The sequence below is a fragment of the Herpailurus yagouaroundi genome, unplaced genomic scaffold (genome assembly GCF_014898765.1).
Source record: "Herpailurus yagouaroundi ecotype Mexico unplaced genomic scaffold, PumYag 197, whole genome shotgun sequence".
Classification (NCBI taxonomy): Eukaryota; Metazoa; Chordata; class Mammalia; order Carnivora; family Felidae; genus Herpailurus; species Herpailurus yagouaroundi.
In genome coordinates this window covers 10850867-10876563 of record NW_024412428.1, presented here as the reverse complement: position 1 = coordinate 10876563, position 25697 = coordinate 10850867, and the positions used below count along the sequence as shown (strand labels likewise).

Sequence of the window (25697 nt, the reverse complement as noted above, 5' to 3'; positions counted from 1 at the left end):
AGGGGCAGAGAGAGAGAGAGAGAGAGAGACATAGAATCTGAAGCAGGTTCCAGGCTCTAAGCTGTCAGCACAGAGCCTGATGCAGGGCTTGAACTCACGAGCTGTGAGATCATGACCTGAGCCGAAGTTGGACGCTTAGCTGACTGAGCCACCCAGGCGCCCCTCTTTGTCACTTATTCAGGTTAACAGTAGAAAAACTCTGCAGTACTTTTTAGTGGTTCTAGGATAATTCAAGGTGAAAAGCTGACACTTGCTTTAAAGGTGTTTTACAGCTAGCGTCTTTATATTCTTTAACGGCTGGGTAGGCTAAACTTGTTTTCTGCAGAAAAGAAGAGGAAGAGAAAACATCCTTCATCCTGGGGACAGAATTCTCCCCAGACATCCAGGGTAGGCCTTGGCCGGGAGGAACAAAAGCGGAGAGCTCCTTGGCCTTACCTCAACATAAGAGGATTGGTCCACAGCCCCATCCTTTTAGGGAAGGTAGGCAGCTACCGGAAGTACCGTTTCCCACAAGTTTCTAGCTGAGTCAGGAGATGCATACCAGTCACGGGATAGGTTAAACTTTGAATTTGGGCCTCCATTGTAACTGTAAGACTGGCAGAAAGCCCTTTCTTTGTCTGGGAAAGACAGTGCATTTAGCTGAATGTGAGCCTCAGGATGTGAAGTAACACCAGGAGGCGGCTCCTTATCAGGCATTTTTAGGTAGCCAGTCTCCCTTTGGTCAGTTTTGTTTTCCTCCATGGGGCGGAGACTTTCCCCAGCTGGAACGTGCCTCTAAGCTACTGAAATGAGAGGGTCACAATGATGCCCCTCCTTCCAATCCCAGTTTTCAAACACATGATTCATAACTGAAAGCATCCTATCACCATAATTATCATTCAAATCCACAAATCTGCATTGGCCGGTTGAGACATGAATTCAGCGGCTCCAGGTGTCGGGGACACGAGCTAGCAGCCTAGAGCAGAGCAAAGAGCTCTCGGGTGCACTACATCCTGTTTCAAGTTGTGATTTCATCAAACAGCACAACAATGCTGGAGCCCCGAGGCTCCCTTCTCAGGTCGGAGCAGGCAAGCTTTGAAGTAACTGAATCAGAGTAATTTCACTTTTAAAATAATTAGACTCTTGGCAAGTTTTGCCCAGGTGCCCGCGAATAGGCTCAGAACCTGAATGTGTTTGTGATTTTTTTTTTTTTTCTTTTAAAGTTCACCTTTGGACTGCACACACACAGTCTTTGTGTGGTCATTAAACGTCAGATCCCTGCCATTTAGAAAGAACTTGGCAGCTTAAATGCTGTGGACTCAGACAGGAAGGGTGTGGTAACTTCTGCCAAAGTCAAGCTGCTGTCCTTTGGATAAGTTGATTGAAAACAAAGTCTACAGCTTCCCAGTTAAAGAGTCTGTTATAAAACCTGATCAGTTAGCAGGTAAAAAGAAACTTCGTTAGTCAAGGCAAGGCTGAGGGGGGTATTTTTACAGAGAAGATACTGTACCTCTCCATCCTCCAGCTCCACATCTAGGAAATCGAAGTCCCTAAAGACTCTAAACTGCTGCTCGCTGTTTGTGTCATCCATGTTCTCCTGCTCCCGGGCGCCGTCCTCGGAAGAGACCAAGCTCGTCTGGTGCTCCAGAAGGTCCAGATCCCCACACGATGAAAAGATCACCTACGAATCGCAAGAGTCCTCTCCTGAGAGACGGTTCTCCCTTCGGTTGTTTGTGCTATAAAAACTGCAACTGGCTGTTCGTGGCCATCTATTTCGAGTACACACCTAATTCCTTAAGTGGGTATTTTTAGAATGTTCTTTTAGTATTTATGTTGGACAGGTGCCTTCAGATTAAACTCATTGCAAAGACACAAGTTCACACAGGAGGAGAAGGTTCGAGTCACGATGCTGCTTCTTAATGAAGACTGGATCCCATCGGAGCATGTGTGTGTGTGTGTGTGACAACTGAGTGTATATTCACAGACAAACTAGAGCAGCCAAGAAATTTTCCACTGTTTCTGAACTGAGGTCGGAAATTGTACACATGCACATACACTTCACATGTATATTATCACATAATATTTTAAGGGCTACTGATACAAAGATACATTATTATAGAATGGCCTGTGAGTACAAAGCATTTAACCCTTTCAGAGATAAACCAGGAACCAATAAAGAATAAGACACAGAGGACAAATACTACAGTCCTTGTTCATTTGAATTACAGACGAGTATGTGAGCAGCCATGCTCGTAATTTATACCTAAATTCCCTTCCTGTTGGTATAAACGGAACAAAACTTTTTTTTTTTTTTCCTATTAAGACCTCTTGAATGTTAATAATCTTAGAACCATCTTCTGTGTTTAGTTTTTTTCCCACTGGGACATTTTAGTAGAACTTTGTAGAAATAAACTGTAAGTGGACCTCAATGTTTTGCTATCCAGTCTCTCCTGAACATAGACTGATATTAAATAAAAGTGAACGGTATGATTTTTTTTTAGCCATCATAATGTCTATCTATGTCTTCCTTGAGAAGCAGGCAAATCGTTTGTATTTATTTAATATAACAAGTGCCTCTCAAAAGTAAAAAGAATGAATGGATTTGAAATGTCCCCCTTTCCTCCAGTGTTTAAGAACAGTCCTGTGACTTGCACTACGTTCTCATGCAATGGCCCGCGACACACAGTTTGCTCAGGGATTGCAAGTGGGTCTAGGAGAGAAATAGCACTGAAGGCCAGGCAACTAGCTCGTGAGAGACGCGGCTAGAATGCAGGCTTCCTCGGTTGAAGGCTCTTCTTCCCAGTTAGCACTGCCTCTCTGACCGACCGGCAACATACTCTGGGTAAACATTTCTAGCACGGAAGCAGGCAGTTGAGATCTGAGGAGGACGCGCCAGCCAGAATGGCAATAGGAGACGGTCCTCGGTCCTCGCTGGAGGGCCGCTCCGCAGAGGGAAAGGGCGCTTGTCACTCTCCCTCCTCCCACCCCGCCACTGTCACCTCGTCCCCTCTGCCCTCAGGTCTCAGGAGCAGCAACAAACCCACTGATCTACTGATCGTAAGCTGAGCTTAGCTGCTGGCTGGCAGGGGCACGTTCCGGACCGTAAGAAACACCCATCTGCACTTTATCAAGTATTTACGAGCCTCTAACATTTCACCTGCTCGTGAACTACGTCAATAGATACATTTTGAGATTTCAGAGACAGCTCCCCTGAGCAATTGTTTGCTAATTCTTACTTCATTTGGGAAATTAGTTAGATATTTATTTTTTATTAATAATGAAGAGGCTGAGATACGCCGGTGAAACCAGACCCTGAGATTTTTACTGCTTTTGCTATGATAGTCTCACAGACAACCTGAATTAGCTAAGTTTTATAAAAGCTAAATTTTATATTAGCTAAGTTCTAATACTGTGATTATTCATTTATTCCAAAGCGCAATGGCATGTTGTTGTTTTAACTGTAACATCAGTGGATGTATGTGAGAGAAAAAAACTATAATGATATATCATTATTTTGATCCCTCTTCTGCATGAGTCAAATAATGACATCATAGGAAGGGGTGTGCATACGCAGAGTAAAATTATACCCCAAAAGAATGTATATTAAATATGGTGCAGGAGATCGTCATATATATATTTTTATTTTTATATTTTATTCTATGTAATAAATAATTATATAATTATATATTTTATTTATATTTAATTAATATACATATACATATTAACGTAGTCTGGGCATATTTATAACAAAATCCAAAGAATTTTAAAAAATGAAAGTAACAGTGCTATTTACAAACTAGAGCAAATAGCTAACAAAATCATTCACTGTTTCTGAACTAAGGGAGATTAAAAATCTTAGTGTGGAAAGAAATAGCCTATGAGTATGATCTAGTATGAGTATGATGGTGGATATCATACTTGTAATTCACAGAGGACTTCTCTAAAGGTAAAAAGATCAAAGGTAAAAATGATATGGTACCAACATAAATGTGATATATGATGGAACTTACTGATGGATTTTTGCTTAATCCTACTTCTTGGCCACACAGAGAAAGGACGTGCACCAACTTCTCTTTTGTCCTCTTCTGGAAAAGAGACACACAAACACGTTTTAATCATGGAGTTCTGTGATCAAATCTGTTTCCATACTATAGCTATTAGCCACAAAGGGCTATGGCCCCCGAAATGTGGTGGGAATTGAGATGTAAAATACACAAAGACTTGGTATGAAAAAAGAGAATGCAAAATACCTCATTAATATTGCAAACTACTGGTTGCATATTGAAGTAATAATGTTTGAGATATATTAGGCTAACTAAAATAGGTTATTAAAATTGATTTTACCTATTTCTTTTTACTTTTTTAAAAAAGGCAACTTTTACAAAGTTTAAAAACAAGACACACACTATGTTCCTACTTGACAGTGCTGATCTACATTTGCCTGAGGGAGGGGTGTGAAACTCAGCAGATATTCGTGACTCCCCTTGATAATCTTTTCTTGTCTGTTACAACTTCCAGCATTAGCAAGGCTTTCCTTTCACCTAAATTAAATCTATTATGTTCTAGCACACATTTCTTTTCCTCAAATGGAAGAATAACTTTACTTTCTGCAGCATTAAAGAATTCAATTATCTGTAAGCCATATTAAGTCTTTCTCAATTTATTCTCCCTAAAGTTAAACAGATTCAATTCCTTTTGCTTTTCTTCATGAGCCTTATTTTTCAGCCACTTAAGCACGGAGATTCTTCCATAAACCATCACATTTTCCAATGACATAGATGAACTAGGTCTCGGGATAATTGGAGAGTTGAGAATGAAAAGGAAGAGTAAGCCAGAGCCTAAAAAATGTTAATTACTTCAGAGATGCTCTTAAAGCAATCTTTCTGACCCTGTAAAATGATTTTTCCCCTTTAATCTGATTTAAGTTAACGTGGAGACTGCTTAGGAGGCCAATAGTGCTCATAGCTTTTCTTTCTTAATGGAATTTGGCTCACTGCATTCTTCTTTCCACATTATAGAAGGGACACCCAATACAGTATTTTATCAAGGCCAAAGACAGGAAGACCTTAATGTTGGAGAATGGCAAGAGATTTGCTAAAATATTTCCCTAAGTTTTAGTGGGCATCTTACAATTCGGGGAAGGAATCCATACAGAGGAACATGGGTGTTGGGATGTCTATTTTTCTTCTCTTTTCCAAATCCCTAAGAATGTATAGTAGGCTCTCTTACTCAACAGCTCAGTGAACCCTTACTGAGAGCCAGCCATGTTCCAGCAGGCCCCATGCTATATATTCCACTCCTCCAACCTTGGAGGGTGAAGGTGAGTCCTGCACGTGTGCAAAGTGTTCTCTGCTCAGCGCCCACCCATTTGGCCTTCTTCCAGTAACACGGTCCCTCTTTTTTATCTCAGAAACAGCTCCTCTCCCACTGTGGGGCTTTGCCTCCCTCACACGTGCAGCAAGAGTCCTTCTAGAATTGCTTCAGATGTTGGGAAGGGAATGCCTTTGACCTGAAATCATCGGAGCCAAAGACCATATAAATCTGGAGCTGCTCGAAGTTTTTGGTGCTTCATAAGAGAAGAGTCTGCCTCAGAATGAAATCACCGGAGAGGAAAGGAGGGCCAAGACTGGGAAGGGAAGGCGAGGACAGCGAGAAGGGCAGAGGGAGTCTAAGGACCCAGTTCCTCGTTTTGTGTACTAGAATCCAGCTGTGCTTGAAGCCAAGCCATGAGAGTTAATAAATTCCTTTTCCACTTAAGGTGATTAATGTCACCAAAGAGGTCTGAATAATGCAGAAGTTTTACTCGATGGCAAGCCTGATGACATTAATGCAGTTGCCCATTGAGCAAATACGGTCTTAGGCTGTACTAAGAGAGAGATCTACAGAGAGAGAACTACAGAGAGATCCAGCGGCCGGTTCTGCTCCACATAGCTCAGACTGTCCATGGAGACCACTGGAGTGCATGCTTAGGGGACAGCAGTCAGAATGCCGACTGGAATGCAAAGTGTTTGCACCTTTTAGAGAAAGTACAGGCGTCCCCAGTATTCATTCACAGAGCAGCAGGAAGTCTGACTACTTTCCACCCTCTTTTTCCTTTCTGATTCCTTAGCTTCACTCACCAGTCCCTTCCCTTTCCCTTCCCCTCTCCATCAAGGTAAGAATTTAGATCATTTTACTGGTCTAAAAAGCAGTGTGGGTAGATTCCCGTGGTTCATCGCTTACGTATCTACCTCCCAAACCAAGGGCACACTGTATACACTGTATGTTAGCCAATTTGACAGTAAATTATATTAAAAAAAAACTTCAAACAATAAAATAAAAAGCAGTGTGGCTTGAGGAAGCAACCGGAAGGGCAGATTCTGCATTCTTATGAAGCCCTATCGTATAGAACTGGTTGGGAGAACTAAGGATATAGTCTTTGGAGAAAAGAGAACTCACTGGAATGAGTGGTAGAGGGGAGAGGGTTTCTTTATCTCTCTGAAGGTGAGAGATCAGATTTCATTTCCTAAGTCTAAAGAGAGCTAGGACCAACGGGTAGCAGCGGCAAATGTCAGACTTCAACTCAATGAAATGAGCTGTTCCAAGATAAGACAGGGTCCCTTGGGGTGCCACGGGATACTCATCACTGAAGTGTTGATGCCTACGTGGGCAATGCCAGGATGGTGATGGAGAAACCTGGGATCACATGGGCAGTTGGGCTCGAGAGGTCTCCCTGAGCTCTCTCTTCCAATCCCAGGGACTAGGATTCTATACCTGAGAATACTGGGGCCTTTTCCAGCTAACAGGAACAAGGACATTGGAGTTGGAGCCCGATGAGGTAGAGGATGTGCTCCTGGTGACGGCCATCGCCCTGGGCTTCCCATCGCGCCCAGAAGCGTTCTGCAGCTCATCGTATCGCCTCCCGATGATTGGCGTCTTGACAGAAGAGAATACAAAATCTCACTCTTCTATCTGTTCAATAGTTGTGTGGAATATGGGATCGCTCCACCCAGCAGCAACCAAACATTGCCTATTTGATTAAACCTTAGAGAAGTTCAGTGTTACAGGTAGGCTCATTTTCCTGATGTTCAAATACACATTCTGATTTTTTTTTAAGTTTATTTATTTATATTGAGAGAGAGAGAGAAAGAAAGAAAGAGTGAGCACAGGAGGGGTAGGCAGAGAGGGAGAGAGAGAGAATCCCAAGCAGGCTCCGCACTATCAGCACAGAGCCTGATGTGGGGCTCGATTTCATGAACCATGAAATCATGACCGGAGTTGAAATCAAGAGTCAGATACTTAACCGACTGAGCCACCAGGTGCCCCACGTTCAAATATACATTCTAAATCATTTTACATCGTTAACATTTTCCCACCCTCTTTAGCAGCTGAAAACAAATCCAATTGCTTGTTCTTCAACCACTGGTAAAGGTCAGAAGCAAAACATTCAGGAAAGCAAATAGTTTTCAGATTAAGCTTAAAAGAATTTCTTATCATTCTAACAAGAGGCCAAAATTCCTTCCCGTCTTCCCAACCTTTGGTCACCAATCTCTGTATACTCTCAGTTATTTAAAATCTACTTAGAGTGATTATATCTTTTCAGTTATTTAAACGAATGAGTTCAGGGCCAGGTACTCGGGCAACGCTTTGGAAATTTCACTTCCTGAGAGTTCATTTCACACACGGCCGGGTGGCAGCTGGGTAGGCAGCACCATCCAAACTTGAGCCCCAGTGGGGCTGCAGAATCCCATTTGTGGGCCTACCCTCAGAGGTGGTAGACACCAGCTGGAAAATCTCCATCTGGTTCTCCAGGCTCTTTATTCTGGAGCAGCTCCGTCCCTGGGGCATGCAGCCCAGTGGCTGCATGCTTTCTGTACCCCTTTGGAACAGAACAAACTCCAAAGAATAAAAGTAGCTTTCCCCTCCAGCAATGTGAAAAAGGAATGTTACAAATGGAAAAAATTATTGATTGGATACCTTAATATCAGACCCACAAACTACAGATGCAGGTATCACAATAGCAGCAAGAGTATCTTAACCTGGATACTGAAATGATAGAAGGTCACTGAGATCACGGTGTGAAAAAACCCAAGCTGACTACAACCTACCTACTTAATAGAGCAAGTAAGTTTCACACAAGCAGATCTAGTTTATTCTTTCAGTGGACTTACTCATTCAGCAGTGTTGAAGAATGTTTGTTAAGTACCTGTAATGCACCAGACTCTGTACCAGACCCTGGTTACAAAATGGACAGAGTATAGTTTCTGCTTTGGCGGGCTTATGGGTCACGGGGTAAGCGAGACAGGAGAGCAAAGTATTTGTGCATCTTAGAGTTGGGACAGGCTTCCCAAATGTCCATTCTCAGAGCAGCAGGCAGATCTGACTACCTTCCACCCTCTCTTTTCTTTTTCTTTTTAAAAATGTAATGCTTATTTATTTTTGAGAGAGAAAGAGCAAGAGAGAGCACGTACGAGTGAGCAGGGGACGGACGGAGGGAGAGGGGGACAGAGGACCCAAAGCAGGCTCTGCGCTGACAGCAGAGAGCCCAATGCGGGGTTCAAACTCACAAAACCTCGAGGTCATGACCTGAGGTGAGGTCAGATCTTAACTGACTGAGCCACCCAGGTGCCCCCCAACCTCTCTTTTCTTCCCAATTCCTTGGCTTGGTTCACTAGTCCCCTTTCTCCTTCCTTCCCACTCCCTTGAGGCAAGAATACGGATCATTTTACTGGTCTAAAAAGTCGTGTCACTTGGGGAAACAACCGTAAAGACAGATTCTGTATCTCTTTAAATCTCAGTCATTTGCTGGTCTGGCTGGGAGGTCAGGGAGCAAAGTTGTGGATTTAAAGATAGGACATGATACCTGTCAGATAAAGAAATGAGGTCAGGCTTTAAAATGCTTATGATCATTCTTTAAAAAATTTTTTTAAATGTTATTTTATCTTTGAGAGAAAGAGATAGAGAGAGAGAAAGACAGACAGACAGGGAGACAGAGTGGGAGCAGAGGACGGGCAGAGAAGGAGGGAGATACAGAATCCGAAGCAGGCTCCAGGCTCTGAGCTGTCAGCACAGAGCCAGACACGGAGCTCGAACTCATGAGCTGCGAGATCACCACCTGAGCCGAAGTCGGATGCTCAACCGACTGAGCCACCCAGGCGCCCCTAAAATGCTTATGGTCATTCTATTTTAAAGTTATCTCTTTCAAAAAATCATTTTTATATAGCTGAGGCTAGTTTCTATTTTTAAAAGCTGCCAATTGGAGTCCCAATGAATACGACATTCACTGTGTTCCTAAAAACCAGAACCTAATGCAGGCCTTAGAAAACTTACTTTGAAGTAAATGTAAAATAAGTCTCTCCTTCCCCAGACAACTAGTTTTGACCTTTGTCACCTGTTCTAGCTGCTGAAATTTACAGAAACAGATAACATACCTCCGAAATATCAAAGTGGAAGTCTAGGGTTTTTCCAGGTAATTCCTTAGAAGCACTGGTCCACACTCGATGTATTTCTATCTTTGAGAGGTCACTGTGCTGGTAGGAAGGCAAAACTAGACTGGCAGATCGAGAAACCACCAGCTTCAGGATATTCAAAGCTTCTCTCCAGTGAACACTCTGACGGGAATAAAACATTCAATGGTTAAAAACAATTTCATTTTTAAAAATGCATCAACCCCCAGCTACTGAAACTTCTTATGATCAGTCAGAATACACAGATTTAAAATAGTGCAGGAAGTTCCATCATATGTAAAAGGCAAAGGACGTAAAAAATGTGTACAGATGAGAAGATACATTTAGGAAACAAGCAAATAAGAAAATACCAAATTTTGTCCATATTCAAATAACTAGAAGTTTAAAAGTACAAGGTACCATTTTGGTCAATGAGGTAGCTCTTTGGTACGAATAAAAAAACAAACCCAATGCATTTATGCTACTGGCCACTCACTCTCAACATTCTCCCCACCTCCAGTCTCTGTCTTCCTTGGTCGTTCTCCTATTTCAGTGGCCTCTTAATTGGTCTCCCTACTTGCAGCCGCTATTGAAGTCCAGCATACCCACCCCAGCTACAGTGATCTTTCTAGAACTTTTCAGACCATGCTGCTTCCCTGCCTAAACTCCTCCAAGGGCTCCCTCTGGTGGGCAGTGTGGAGTCCACACACGTTGAGCACAGCCTACAGAAGTAACCTCCCCCCCAGGCTAACCTTGGAGTTCCTCATACCAGGCAAGCTCTTTCCTTGTTCCGTTGTCCTGGAATGCCCTTCCTCTCCTTATTGGCTTATCACATGCCTACTCTTTCTGTGAGACTCACTTTGTTTTTCGATCTTTGTCTCCCTGACAGGCCCCAGGCAGGCTGATGGGCTTCTCCCATAAAAATATTGAGTACAGATAAGCGAACTTGATAAAAGTTATTATTATTATTTACCTAGCCTGTGGAATAAGAGCACATGAAATAAAACATATTTCCTTCCCTCTTAAATTCTGCACAATGGGAGGTCATGATTTGGATGTGAAATCAGTCCCCATTCAAGATAAGATATCGAATAACAGAGATAGCCCACAGTCCTGAGTTAGTTAGAATAGGCAGTCTAGTAAAACAATTCTTTCTTTGCACTAGGGGCAAGGGATTTGTAGACAAATAGGAACTGGACACCTGGCCCTCAGGACTGCTGTGAAGTGAGAAAGTGTTACTGAATGCCTACCAAGTGCACGACTACTTTCGGAGAAATGCCACTTAAAACACGGACAATAAAAAAGGCTTGGAAATCATTTTTAGCATTAAATAATTTCCGCAAGCAACGTGGTATTCAAGTGATGATGGGGTAAAAACGTCTAACATTGACACTGTATGGCTTTGTCAATGAGTTCAACCAGATAGAACCTAGCATCTGCCCTTGAACTCTGCAACTCAACAAGTACACTCCTGTGTTTGTTTGTTGTAGTATTTTCAAATACATTCATGCAGGTTGTTAACCTTACTGTCCTCAACTCTCAAGTGACAATTTTAATCCCTGAATTAACCCTTTGTATGTTGAAACATCTGCCCTAGGTTCCTTCTCCTTCTTTGAAATAGGAAACCACAAATACAACCCTGCTGGGCCCTCCCAGCCAGGTACCTGCTTTCAGTACCCAGCCTGCCAGCCCCAAGAGGCAGAACTGTGTCCTCTGAGGGGCTCAGAAATGCTTCAGCTTGGTCCTGTCTTTCTCCTCAGTATGTCACTCGCAGTGTGGTTGGCCACCATCCCCGACTGCTCTCAGGGCATTAGGGATATCAACGCGTGAATGTGCAGCCTGGCGCCCATACAGTTCTACAGCCAAGGATAAGCTACAAGCGAAGCTTCAGTCTTTCTGGGATGACTCTCTGGAAACATCATAGCTCTTAAGTGAAGGTATCCAGATACTCACTTGGACATATTTTTCAATGGTCTTCAGAACTTCCACGTTAAACTGCTTTACAGGCACCACTGACAGATCCATGTAGCTGAGCAGACTGTAGATCACCTGGAGGAGGGGCTGCTGCATGCTTGGGAGACCCTTCTCCAGCAGCTGTGGGAGGCAAGGCATAGGTCAGTCAGTGAGACTCCAGCCTTTTCATGCACAAGCACCGATGCTTCCCAACACCTTTAAGATTGCACATTTCCTTAGGAAGGAAAAGAAAATCCTAACTACTGAAGGAATAAGGTTATCATTAGAGGCAATGTAAGCAGGTTTGAATATATAAATACCACATTTACAAATGAAATACAACAAAATAAACCTCAAAAGGAAAGCATCGAATACCACCAATTATTGAAAATTACATATTAAAAGAAAAGACACAAGTTATTGGTTATCAAACTGGCAAAGTTTAGCAAGTGATAATAGTCGGTATTGGTGAGGATATAAGATGGAAATGTAACATCAGTGGAAATGTAACTTGGATAATTTGGCAATTGACATCCAGAGTACTAAGAACAATTTATGTCTTTTGAACTAGTTATGTACTTCTAGGAACTTTTCCAAACCTAGAGATAGACATAAAGATTTAGGGGCGCCTGGGTGGTGCAGTCGGTTAAGCGTCCGACTTCAGCCAGGTCACGATCTCACGGTCCGTGAGTTCGAGCCCCGCGTCAGGCTCTGGGCTGATGGCTCGGAGCCTGGAGCCTGTTTCTGATTCTGTGTCTCCCTCTCTCTCTGCCCCTCCCCCGTTCATGCTCTGTCTCTCTCTATCCCAAAAATAAATAAAGGTTGAAAAAAAATTAAAAAAAAAATAAAAAAATAAAGATTTATATATGAGATTCTACTAAGGTGTTTTTTATGATGGTAAGAAACTCACAAGAAAAACTAAACAAAATAGCTCTGTAAGTAATATAAATGCTGAACACTAGGGAAATGGATACATAAATTATGGTAAATTACATGATAAAATATATCATCAATAGAATGGCATTTTTAAAGATGGTAAAGGATATAAGATAATATTAATTGAAAGAGGAAGGATATACAATTTCTGTGTGATAGATGATGCTGAAATCAATGTGAATGGGTGTGTGTTTTTTATTTTATTTTTTTAATTTTTTTTTCAACGTTTTTTATTTATTTTTGGGACAGAGAGAGACAGAGCATGAACGGGGGAGGGGCAGAGAGAGAGGGAGACACAGAATTGGAAACAGGCTCCAGGCTCTGAGCCATCAGCCCAGAGCCCGACGCGGGGCTCGAACTCACGGACCGCGAGATCGTGACCTGGCTGAAGTCAGACGCTTAACCGACTGCGCCACCCAGCCGCCCCTTGAATGGGTGTGTGTTTTTTAACAAAGGAAAGAAATCTCTAGATAATGTAATTATTTTGGATGATTTTTCTTTACTTCACCTCCTCCACCTGTTCTCTTCCCCCTCTTTTCTGTACCTACGAAACTTTTCTTTTATGGACATATACTACGATATCAACAATATTTTCAAAAAGGAAAGCAAACTAATGAGAAAATCTAAGTGACGTTTATCAGGATAAAAGATTACTATTCTAAATAAAGAACTGTAGAAAGGATCCAAATATATGCTGAAATTTCACATCAAAAGTGGTCAAAAGAAATAACTGAGCAGTTAATGTAGGAGGATATGGGCAATTATACAGATCTATTGTGTGGAAAAATGAAATATATTCCTAGAAAGGAAATACATAAAGAGAATAATTTTAAAGTACCAATAAAAATATTAGGCTGAAAACAGGAATAGAGTAATAAAATATAGTGAGGATATGGGAAAACACATTTATACATTGTTGACAGTATCGTAAACTGGGAAAGTGTCTGTGAGACCAATTTCCCAAATGTGTACAACTACATTTGTGTATTCCTTCACCTGGATAGTAACTTTGGGAAGTGCCACCAGAAGAAATAACCTGAATATTATCTGATAAGAAGTCTACATAAAAGAACCACTTGTAATAGAAAAAAGTTATGAATATAAGCAAAAGAGGAGACGTTTAAGCAAATTGTGTTATCTTAACCTGTTAGAATCCCACAGTTGTTGAAAATGACACTATGTGAGCTATGTCAACACATGTAAATACACACAAAATTACTGTTAAGTGAACAGAACGGATTCACTGGCAATCCTGACCACAGCGATCTATAATTATACACATGTGCCTGTGCGTACTTGAAATAGGAGTTAGTATATCTTATGCATGGTGGGAAATTAAGTTGATAACAAAATCTGTAGTGACAATTTGTGACAAAGCCTGAATAGAACAAATTAGGTAATCTATTCTTATTTATTTATTTATTTATTTATTTATTTTCACTTATTTATTTCATTTATTTATTTTCACAGTGAAAAAAATATATATAACATATATATAACACATATGTATATAACATATATATATAATATAAAGTTACCATTTGGACCATTTTTAAGTGTATAATTCAGTGGCATAAAGTGCATTCACATTGTTGTGTGACCACTGCCACTATTTATTTCCAGAATTTGTTCATCATCCCAAATAAACACTCTGCTAACTGTAAAACACTAACTCTCCATCACCCCCTGCCCCCAGCCCTGGGTAACCACTAGTCTACTTTCTGTCTCTGTAGATTTGCTTATTCTGTGCACCTTGTACAAGTGGAATCCAATAATATTTGTGCTTATGTCACTTAGCATAAAGTTGTCAAGGTTCATCCATATGGCAGCCTGTGTCAGTGCTTCATTCCTTTTTAAGTCCGAATAATATGTACATATGTATATGCCACATCCCGTTTGTATTTGCGAAGCTTTTTAAATTCTACATTTTATTTTTTCCTTTTTCTATTTATTTATTTAAAAAAATTTAAATTCAAGTTAGTTAATGCGTAGTTAACAATGAATTCAGTGATTCATCACTTACATGTAACACCCAGTGCTCAACCCAACAAATGCCCTCCTTAATGCCCATCACCCATTTAGCCCAGCCCCCACCCACCTCCCCTCCAGGAACCCTCAGTTTGTTCTCTGTAGTTAAGAGTCTCTTATGGTTTGCCTCCCTCTCCCTTCCCCTATGTTCATCTGTTTTGTTTCTTAAATTCCACATACGAGTGAAATCATATGAAATTTGTCTTTCTCTGACTGACTCTGTCTAGTGATCTAAACAAGTCTTGCCTCCTTGCTAACTTACACTTCACTTTGTTTTAAAACAGGCATCGTCTGTAAGCAGGGCATTTGCGTCAGTTATTCCGGTACGTGTGTGTTTTCTTAGCGGCTCTTGTGGGGCAGATGTCACCAAGGTGATTGTCAAAAGCAGCAGGGTGGCATATAAGAGAGGCTCTTTGGGGTGTTGACATTCTGAATACAGCTCACACATTGCTGACCCAGACTGCAAATCAAAATCCTGCAGGACCAACTGTCAACGCAGATGGAGGGGGCAAGGACCCTCTTCTAGGTTCAGGTTCAGTCTTACGGAAACTTTCAGACAATGATTGATTCTGTAACTTATCTGCACCCTACACTGTTGACGTATCTGAAAGAAAAGTTTGAAGGTACCGTCCTCATCACTTCCAAAAAGGCCCTGGCAAGACGTATGCATGCATACGTTCACAAAAGCAGTAGTGAACATGCTAACCCGAGGTGGCTGTCAGTGGCCACTTGCCTCATGGGTTTCGTGACCTAGTGGGTTAAGCTAGTGGGTGACTGGAGGTGCTGCACAGAATACATTTCATTTGCTGTGTATTTCCAGCACCAATGGACAACAGGGTCTTGGAACAAGTGTGCTAGAAACACATTTCTATGGGCACAAAAGAATCCCATTCCGGTTTTAAAAACAAACTTAAAAAGGAAGATAAAAAGTTTACTTCAAAATATATGCTGGGTAATTGGTTCAGAGCCAACAACCATTAAATATATCAAGCCACATAGTAACTCCTTAAATAACATATGAACACCTGGGGTAATTAAGATAACATTTCTCCATTTCTGGAATGTTCTGACACGTATTACTGCAGTAAAAAGAAGGATTTTAAGCTTTTGAGGTGGGTTATACCTCAGTTCAAAGGCTGGCTTTAAACATATGGCAGATTATTTAACCTGGTTGGGCCTCAGATTCTTTGTTATAATAGAATCTACATCAGTGGCTTGCCATGAAGATTTAAAAAGATTCCATATAGCATCTATGATAATATATAATAGGCACTCAGTAAATGAAATTAAGAGATTATTATCCATTCCATATAAATATTTTAGCCATGGAAACGATAATAGGTTTGTCCCTAATGAAGAGTTTACCTCTGCCAGGTAGGTCACCATATTCAAGGTGATGTCAGCATATGCTTCATGAAGGTATCGGCAGACAACGTTGACCCATGTGGCACAGTCCCTCGTGTAGCTGTGTGTTTTATAAAGGGTCATGACATGCGCAAGATTGGAAAGTTTGGGGTTCTTCTCTTCCAAACACACCTTTTAAAAGAAGAGAATCAATTAGGGATAAAATTGCCTGATAAATAGGGAGATGTGTTAGCAATTGTGCCAAAAGATAGGTTTGCAATTTTGCTCTGGAATCTGGAAAGCACATTGATATATATATATATATATTTTGGTAAGCTGCAAAAGCACTTATCTCAGTAATTAGCTAATATGATTTTCACAAATTCTTTCCACCTGTCTTCTCAATAATGAAACCAAAAGACAATGTGCATCAGCTACTCAGAGACGTCAATTACTAGCAATCTCAATCATTATTCTCAGGTTTTGGGAAACTCATTTCCCTCTCTGGGTGATTGCTGTTCCGCGTTGGACCTTCCTGAAGGCCCATATCGACCCACTTGAGTGTGGAACCAGAAATCATACCTGCGCAATCCTTTCGGCTATATCCTTGCAGAACTGATTGGGATTTTCAAAATGCTGAATCAGCTGGGGCAGGAGACACAACACGTTCAGTGGAAACCCTGGATCGGGGAAGATGCAGTGGAGACAGCTGAATATGGTACATTTTAACTGTTAACAGTGGGAAGGAATATTGTAGATTTTATTCTGAGGGGATGCAAAAGCAGTCTTTTGAACACAAAATCCAGGGAAAAAGCATACAACAACAATGACACCAGTTACAGAGGAGGCACTGAAGTAGATTTGTAATTCTGAGACACGGTGACTGTCTCGCTATGGACTGTTTGTGAATCAGGATGACTGGCACAGATTTTTAAAAGCAGATTAAGACGAACAAAAACACTAGTTTGAAACTTTTATCAGAAAGCATATTTTAAGAAAAGCTTGTTTGAGAGGATGTAAGCCAACCAATTTAAGTCTTGCTCATGTAATGCAGTAAAAGAAGACTCTTTAAAATGGTAAGTAATGGCTTAGTACTACTGTGTTAAGCTATACCTTCATGAAAAGAAGTCTGGGTCACATGTCATAATATTAAAAATACAGCTGGTGATTTGGCTTAATTCAAAACAAGAGGGAATCAAGAGAATAGAGAATTTTCAAGAGGGAGTAAAAGGCTAAGAAGAAAAAGGTTTAGGAGTTAAGAAAAAAGAGAAAAAAATGCTTATCTGTACAAGAAAAATGGAATAAACTGACTGTATATGCAATTCGATCTAGAAAGCATGAAGAAATAATTAATACATATTAATATATATTAATATGTATTAATATATATACATTACTTTTGTACCTTTTATGCTATTGCCTTAAAAATGCCTTCTACAGTGTAAATAATTTTAAGATTTACGTTATGTGTAATTTTGGAATAAATGACAAACTATTCCCCAACAACCATTTCTAAACAGAATTGTTAAATGTACTAAGCCCATTATCTTATCACACCAAACGTAAACACAACAACCATCAGAACTGTGCAAGAGAATGAGTGATATTGGCTTTACCAATGGCTTGGGATGAATCCACCATGGATACTTTGGATACTGGTGTCAGCAAACTGAAAAGCTGCAGGGTAAGGTCAGTGGTGGTGAGGGAGGTGAATCCCTTCAGCAGTAGCTGCTGCAACCCTGAGAAGTCTGACCACTTGAGCTGCCCTTGGAGTTTCTCAAGTTTTTCTCGGTTCTCAGCTTTATCAAGTGGCATGTGAGCCAGTAGTCTATTCAACAGCCTTAAGGCCATTAGGTATTCGAACTCAAAATCAGATTCCATCAAAGCCACTGTGACCCAAAAGATGGTGGCCAATAGGTTTGTTGGATGGTTTATGTGTGATGGGTCTGAGAGGCTGTCCTTCAAGGAGGATGAGCTTCTGGTTTTTGAGGAGAGGCCTTGTTGGGTACAAGCCTGGATTCTGTCCAGTGTGGCACTCCTGGGTGGGTCTGAGGATCGGTCGACAACACCAAACTTCTTGGGCACAGAAAAGCTTCTTTGATGCCGGCTCCGTTCTGCGGTTGCTGTATTGCCACTGGCTGTCCCCGGGTTCACATTTAGTTGTCCTGTGCTCTTTCTGCTTGCTGTTAGTTTAGTGCTAGAGCTTAAATCTGGTGATGAAGAGCTGGGTATAAAAATAAAAAAGTTCAATAGAAAGCCAACACGCTTCAGTGAAGAGCCAGTCCTTTTAAGATCCACTGACAAACTATAAGGGAGGGAAATCATTCTTTGGAAACACTATCTATTCTTCCCCCCCCCCCCCCCAACCATACTCTTAAACTTAAAGTAATAAATTTCCTTATTCCTAAACTTAAGCTGTGAAAAAAACAAAAACAAGCAATGAGAACCCTTACCAACAAAACCACAACAAAACGTAATACCTACTTATACATATTGAAAGGCTAAACAAGAGGGGTTGGTGGTAAAGTTTACTGATCTTTCACGTATATTTTTGTTTGAATTTGGGCAGAAGTAATTTAGAAATAAAGTGTACCTGATAGGCACAAAGTTTAGTATTCTATTAACTGACTGATAAGGAGAACAGAAATGGAAAGGATGTTATCTAGAAAGAAAAAAGTAACTGCATCAAAGGAATCTTTTTACACTTCTAAAAAATCTCTGAGAAATTATCTCTAAGCCTATTTCAGGCTGAAAAGATAAAACTCTTTATCAACATTCCTGCTAAATTCTTACTGATTGAGATAAATCTGTAGGTTTATATAGAAAAATATGTATGATGTTAGTAATCATACTAAAATTACCTATCCATAAAAAATGTCCAACTTAAAAGTGAAACAAGGCTCAGTGTGATTTATGATAACATCACTGACTCAATTTCAAGCAAAATGAGCTCAATTATATAAACAGAATACAGAATTGTGAATGATTTTAAATGGGTAATTAAACATTGGCAGGAGAAAAAGGAATAAAAATAAAAAAGGAAGATCCTAAGATAGGAATATATTCACATAAAATCGACATTAATCCCAGCTGTTTTTGGCACAAAAACAGACACACAGACCAATGGAATAGAATAGAAACCCCAGAACTAGACCCACAAACGTATGGCCAACTCATCTTTGACAAAGCAGGAAAGAACGTCCAATGGAAAAAAGACAGTCTCTTTAACAAATGGTGCTGGGAGAACTGGACAGCAACATGCAGAAGGTTGAAACTAGACCACTTTCTCACACCATTCACAAAATCCCAGCTGTTTTTAGTGATAGTTCAGATGAGTTTTATATATATTCATTCAAAAAAATAAGTAGTTTTGGTTTCTGTTTACAATGAAATAAACAGGATAATTATTATATAAAATTTGAAAAAGTACTCAAAGTCTTAAAAAAGAAAATGAGAAAGGATTACTATTTGTATTATTTAGAACTATCATTTCTTCTCTATCTTTCTGATGTGTAAAACTACTTATATAACATGTGTCTGTATGTGTTATAATTTCTTTTTTTTTTTAAACTAAAGAAAATGTCATACTTCAAAAACTAGATTTGTTCTTTGGATTTTGCCCAAGGTCCAGGCATGTCTCAAATATTAAGTCCAGCATATTTGATTTCAAAAGTCATTAAGCTTCTTCTCACCGAGATAATACCGTTAAGAGATCGCTGTTCCTTAAGCAGTCAGACAAGTTATCCACAGCAGCTTCCAATGTAAGGAGTGCTTCCATTACGTAACCCTGCCAGACATGCAAAGATAACATTTTGTACTGCTTAAAACTACTGTTCTCTTCCTGAAGATAAATTTAATTAACACAAACTTTATTCAAATCTAATTTTAATATCATTGAGTGCTAGACAATCTATGCTACTTTAACTTACCGAGTCCAAAAACAAAATTTAACAGCCACTTAGGAAATTCAGATGGCTTAGCAGTTAGCAGGTAATCACCAAGATTTATTTCCCTAGATCTGAGTCCTCAACATGTCAATCTCATTCTACATCCAGCAGGGAGAAGCAAAGGCTAAGGTGGCAATCGTTGCTCCTTGATGAGGGGAATGGTGGACATTTGAAATACAGAATGTCAATATCTGAGCCAGAAATTAAGAGCTGAGGTATGAGAAGATCTGTGCATCAGTGACATTTTGAAGGGCACATCTAATGTCCAGAAAGAGGAAAAGAGGCTGGAGTTCACACGTGTGTTAGTCTCCTGGGGTGTAGTAACTTTTCTGATGGAAAAGAAGGGAAAGAAAGGCTTGGCCCAAGCTACAGAGCTTGTAATGCCCTTGTGATGCTTGTAACGCACCCCAGTGCCTGGGATCTATGTATAGGGTCTTCTTGTGGCATCTATTCTCTCCATTACTTCTTCAGCTCTTCTCAGTGTACTGAGGGTTAGTTATACAGAGAGGGGTAGTGTTCTGCTTAGATATGATGGAGATCCCTTCTCTGGGTGGGGAGACTGCACAACAGCATCCTGGTTTTGTCCTTTGCCAGCCTAGGGGCTGGTGGCAAAAGGAAAAAACAGTGCAAATAATTCCCCAATTCCCAGTCAACTAAAACTAACAACAAAAACAACCAAGGAGTCACCAGGGGATTTGCAGTTGTTGGCTCAATAAAACAATATCCACTGAATTTCTAGAACAATGTGCCTTGAAGTGATTTTTTTTAGTTTATTCATTTTGAGAGAGAGAGAGAGAGAGAGAGAGAGCGCGTGCGCGCTAGCAGGGGAGGGGCAGAGAGAGACAGGGAGAGAGAGAATCCCAAGCAGGCTCCCCACTGTCCATGCAGAGCCTGATGCGGGGCTGGATTCCATGAACTGTGAGATCATGACCTGAGCCAAAATCAGGGGCTGCACGTTTAACAGACTGAGCCACCCAGGCACCCCAAAGTGATTTTTGTAAATATAAAAGTTCACATCCAGAAATTTTTAAAATAAATTGTATATGCCCACATGGCTGAGATAATTGGCGAGAAAAAGAAGGCTCAAAGAAAGTCGTTAAGTCCTCATCTTTGACATGAGAGAAGGAGAATGAGTTTGGTGGTACCTGAATCTCATCTCCATGTTCTCCAATCACCTCCACCAGCCTGGAGAGAAGGTCAGACAAGGCATGTGCTGACAGAGGTTGCTTGAGCGCCCGGAATATCTGGAAGGACCGACCGGCATAGTGCCTCGAAGAGCTTGCGAGGGCTGTCTGCAATGCAACTTCACTCAAGTGCTGCTCCAGATGGAAACCTAGGCGCCAAGAGGCAGATGGTCAACCTATACTCTGAAAACCCTGTGGCATCGGTGATCGATAGGTTTAAATCAGGCTAACTGCAAAGAGCTATCCTCTGGCGGTACTTGTTTAAGAATGAGCCATTTTAGAGTTAACAACAACAACAACAAATTTGAACAGATCTTAAAGAGGCATAGTGTAGCAGAGTCAGAAGCTTTGCAGCAAGGTGGTCCTGCCTGGTTTTGAACAAGGGGTTTTGGGACTCTGACAAGAAATGTAGTCTCTATGACCCTATTTTCTTATAGTATCTGTATCATAAAGTCGTGAAAATTCGACGATTTAAAAAATTCTTTGTACAGTGTCTGACACAGAATATACTCACAAATGTATTCTTGTTTATTGCCCTACCATTTTTCTACATTGTTCTTCTGAAGTACTTTTTTGCATAGAGTACTTTAACTCCTTTTTCCTTAAGAGAATTTGTTAGGAACAAGTTTTCAGAGTACTTGTGCAGAGGAAAGCTGTTAATAGATCGCATCAACTCTGAACACAACCAAGGCCTCTACCAAAGTCTTTGCTCTTCAGGATAGTCTATGAATATGCAGATATTGAAATGCAGATTTTGCCAAGAAGGCAACCATCATCTCAACTCTCGCCCGAATATTGGTTCTTCCAATAGCATGAAGCTAATCTCAGTCATCAGGAAACCACCTGATCAGAAGGAAGTGAAAATGTAAGGTAAAGCACATGATTGAACTCTGGGCCATTGATCTGTACTCTCTGCTGTGCCTCTCTGCAGGAGAAAAACTGACTACAAAGTCAGAGGACAAGATGAAAACAGTGATTTTGGCTGTCTCTGTGATCTAGGGGATTCCGTGGTACATTTGATGGTCACATAAAAGTGAACCAGGAAGGAGCATTTAATGTCATTGTTCTTAGCTGCTGCCTGGCTGTTTGACCCTAGGGACCTTTGGATTATATGAGAGGATGTTCCTACAGAGCAAACAAAGGGCCCTGGAAAATGGACTTAGGCATATTCAAGGTAGGAAATACAGGATTAAACCCATATAGGCAGTTCACAATTTATGAATGGATCGTGTTTCAAAATGGAATTTGTACCTTTATTTTGTTTCATTTTCCTACTTAATTTTATTATGTGTGGTGTTAGATCCTCGGTCAACAAACAAAACTTACTGAAATCAGAATGGACCTGACGGCTAGAACTATACTGGTAGGACTCTAGCACCCCACCATGTTCTTGGTGACAGTGCCACCAATGACATGACAATGTCCTTAAGAAAGGCTATTTAATGTGTCACACAGCAAACCTACATTTCCTAGCCTTTCTTGCAGTGGTGGCCTTGTGCCTGAGTTCTGGCTGGTGGAATGTGGGAAGAAGCATGGATGCCACGTTCGAGCCACGTTCGAGCCACGTGTGGTGTAAATTCCTCCTGAGTAATCCTCCACTCACTCTCTTCCTCCACCTGCTGGCTGGATGAAGAGGGCTGAGGACCTCTGAGCCGAGGTGATCAGAGCCACAGAAGGAAGGTCTTTGAAGCACCATGTGGAAGGCCGCCTGCCAAACTATGCCAATGTCCTTAAGAGAGGCTATCTAAATTAAAGTCTCTTTAAACTGAACAGTTCAACTCTATACTGAACTGTTATGTGATTGGAAGTAACCTTCTACTGTGTTAAGCCTCTGAGCTTTGGGGGTTGTGTGTTGTAGCAGTTATGCTACCCTGTTTAATACAAGTGTTTCCAGGAACATATTTTATTGTGCTACAGTGGAAACAGGCCGAGAGCAGAGATGTATAAAGAAACTGTAGTGAGTAAAAATGTCTGGGGCAAGATGTGAAAAGACTCAGACTCTAAGCATCCTCTGGGAAAACAGTACAGGGATTCATGAGTTTTCTCATTTTCATCGTCTTCATGCAATCAAAGATTTTAAGCCAATTAAGGGTTTGTACACAAACAGTAAATTTCTTCCTCTGGGTTATATTCAACTATTAAGTGACTTCTAAGTGGGGGAAATAGCAGTATAAGAGGTGGTGACATTTCACAAACTTTCCCAAACAAGCTCAAAACAAGAAATGTCACTCCTATTCCTGAAATGAGAAACTCGTTTCAGTTTATCAGTATTTTTTGCTTTTTTAGAAAGCACCCTCTGATAATGAGAAGAGATGTGGCTAATCTGGAATGTTTCAAACTGTGAGATGTGTTAATTATCGGAGCAGCTGAGAAAGCCAGCGAGCTGTATTTCATTTGGTCAGCCTGGTGTGTGAAAAAAGGTAGGGGTAGTTGTTATTACGCTGAGGAACCAGATTTAAATTTCACACACAGATCAGCCCAGGCCAAGTCGAATCTGAATGGTATGTAGCTAAGGGCTTAAACATCCTGATGTTATTATAATCTACATAAGAATCACAGTGTGTTCAGAATATTGAATGATCATCGGCACAGGAATTATTAGCAAATACTTTCAAAGTCAAAGACATTTTATCACAAGATTCTTTTTTAAACCAGTTTTCAAATCTGACAGTTTTTCACAGTTGAGTCTGAATACAGTCAGTAAGATTTATTACTCATGGCTGCCTTTGCTTTTTTGTAAAATGTCAAAATTTGAGTATGCTTGACACACAATGTCACATTAGTTTCAGGTGTAAAACACAGGGATTTGACTTCTTCGACTTCTCTGTATGTTTCACTATGCTCACCGCAAGTGTGTCTACCATCTATCACTATACAACACTACAACACTACAACACTATCATACTATCATTGGCTAGATTCCCTACGCTGTGCCTTTTAGTCCCGTGACTTATTCCTTCCATAACTGGAAGCCTGTATCTCTCTCTCCCCTTCATCCACTTTGCCCATTTCCCTACACCTTTCCCTCTGGCAACCCTCAGTTTGTTCTATTTATAGGTCTGATTCTGCTTTTTGTTAATGCATCTGTTTTTTAGATTTCACATGAGTAGAATCATGTTGCAATTTTTTTCTTCAATCTGACTTACTTCACTTAGCTTAATACCCTGTAGGTATATCCACGTTGTCACAAATGGCAAGATCTAGTCCTTTTTTATGGCTGTATGACAGTCCATTATTATATATTCTGTTATATACATTCCATTATGTATAAAATATACATATTGTATCAATGGAATATATATGGAATGAATACATATCTACAACTATATACATGCACGCACACATGCAAACACATACATGCGCACACACACACACATCTTCCTTATCCACTCCTCTATGGATGGACACTTGAGTTACTTCCGTATCTTGGCTACTGCAAATAATGCTACAATAAACACAGGGGTGCATATATCCTTTCAAGTTAGTGTTTTCATTTTCTTTGGGTAAATACCCAGTAGCTAAATTACTGAATCATATGATACTTCTATTTTTAATATTTGGGGGAGAAATTTCGTACCATCTTCCACATTGGCTGCACCAATTTACATCCCCACCAACAGTGCGTGAGGGTTCCTCTTTCTCTACATCCTCGCCAACACTGTTATTTGTTGTCTTTTTGATTCTAGCCATTCTGACAGGTGTAAGGTGATATCTCATTGTGGTTTTGATTTGCATTTCCCTGATGATCAGTGATGTTGAACATCTTTTCCTGCGTGTGTTGTGTCATGGCCTTCTCGAAAAAAATTAATATTAGAGGGAGTAGTTTAAATTGAGTGAGGTAAACGCAGCAAGGTGAACAGTGACCTCTGGGAATTATTTGATAGAGCATAACGCAAAAATACATGACATTAACAATCATTCACTTAGGCACATTTGAAATAAGCTTCAAGGCTCCCCTATGAATATTCTCCTGCTGTCAGTGCCAAATACAGAACCATATATTTACACATATGCATACGTATATATGTTTGTATGTATGTATAATGTGTGGTTATAATGGGAAGAATATGCTCCATAACAGAAAATGGCGAAAGTGGCATTTGGGGAAATTGGACAAAGTACCTGATTTGGAGTCTTTAAATACGGATACAACATGACGTAGAAAATTAGTAAGCTGTTCAGCACTCTTTGAATTTTGATTTTTGGGTGTGATGTCTTCATGGCACCAAAGTGGACCAAATGCCCTTAAACAAAACATACAAAACATTAAAAATATAACCACTTAAATATAATCATTTTGTATTTTAAAAACCACCTATGCAGTTGTAACTCCAAAGGTGCAATGTGATTTTGAAAGTTTAGTGATTAATGTGGGCGTAAATTTCAGTCTGGTAAAGCTTAAGAGCATACTCAAAATGGACCTAGCTAATTCACGGAGGCAAATTTTTTCTTATGTTTTACTCACAAAATGAAAACCTCACAAAATTTACTCACCAAGTGAAAACCTCTCAATTCACCAGAACGGTGTTTATACAAAACAGGTGCTACATGTTTGTCAAATAAAATGATATAAAATGTTAATTAAAATACAGACTTCGACATTTGTATATTTTAGATTTGCAAAGATAATGCTTTTATCAGGATCATATCATTAGACTACCAAATACTGTAGAAATGAACCGAAGATGCGTCCTCTGTTATCTACTTGGTTTTCAACAGAAAGAACAGGATGGAGCCAGAGGTGAGAATTTCAGAAGAACACTCTTCCCAATGCAAGGTACTGACAGTGTTGAGTGGTGAGCACACTTTTCTTCCCCACAGACCATTCAGGTCTCTGAAATATCCTGGATGTAGTTACCATTAGGCACCCCCTCCTTAGCTTCCTGTTCATTAAGTCCTGT

The 25697-nt window shown here is 40.4% G+C and overlaps 1 protein-coding gene across 8 annotated transcripts in view; it reads right to left on the bottom strand.

The window, feature by feature from the left end:
- FRY (FRY microtubule binding protein) overlaps positions 1 to 25697 on the bottom strand; it is a 447912-nt gene that overhangs the window by 40973 nt on the left and 381242 nt on the right. For all 8 annotated transcript variants that reach the window (XM_040448149.1, XM_040448142.1, XM_040448144.1 and 5 more), the window contains 11 exons: positions 24919 to 25040; positions 20758 to 20945; positions 19358 to 19452; positions 17282 to 17889; positions 16248 to 16345; positions 15687 to 15857; positions 11358 to 11498; positions 9390 to 9569; positions 6733 to 6894; positions 3990 to 4064; positions 1490 to 1660 (listed from right to left, as the gene is read on the bottom strand). In XM_040448149.1, the coding sequence (XP_040304083.1) occupies positions 1490 to 1660; positions 3990 to 4064; positions 6733 to 6894; positions 9390 to 9569; positions 11358 to 11498; positions 15687 to 15857; positions 16248 to 16345; positions 17282 to 17889; positions 19358 to 19452; positions 20758 to 20945; positions 24919 to 25040 (2011 nt within the window). The remainder of the gene's footprint in view (positions 1 to 1489; positions 1661 to 3989; positions 4065 to 6732; positions 6895 to 9389; positions 9570 to 11357; positions 11499 to 15686; positions 15858 to 16247; positions 16346 to 17281; positions 17890 to 19357; positions 19453 to 20757; positions 20946 to 24918; positions 25041 to 25697) is intronic.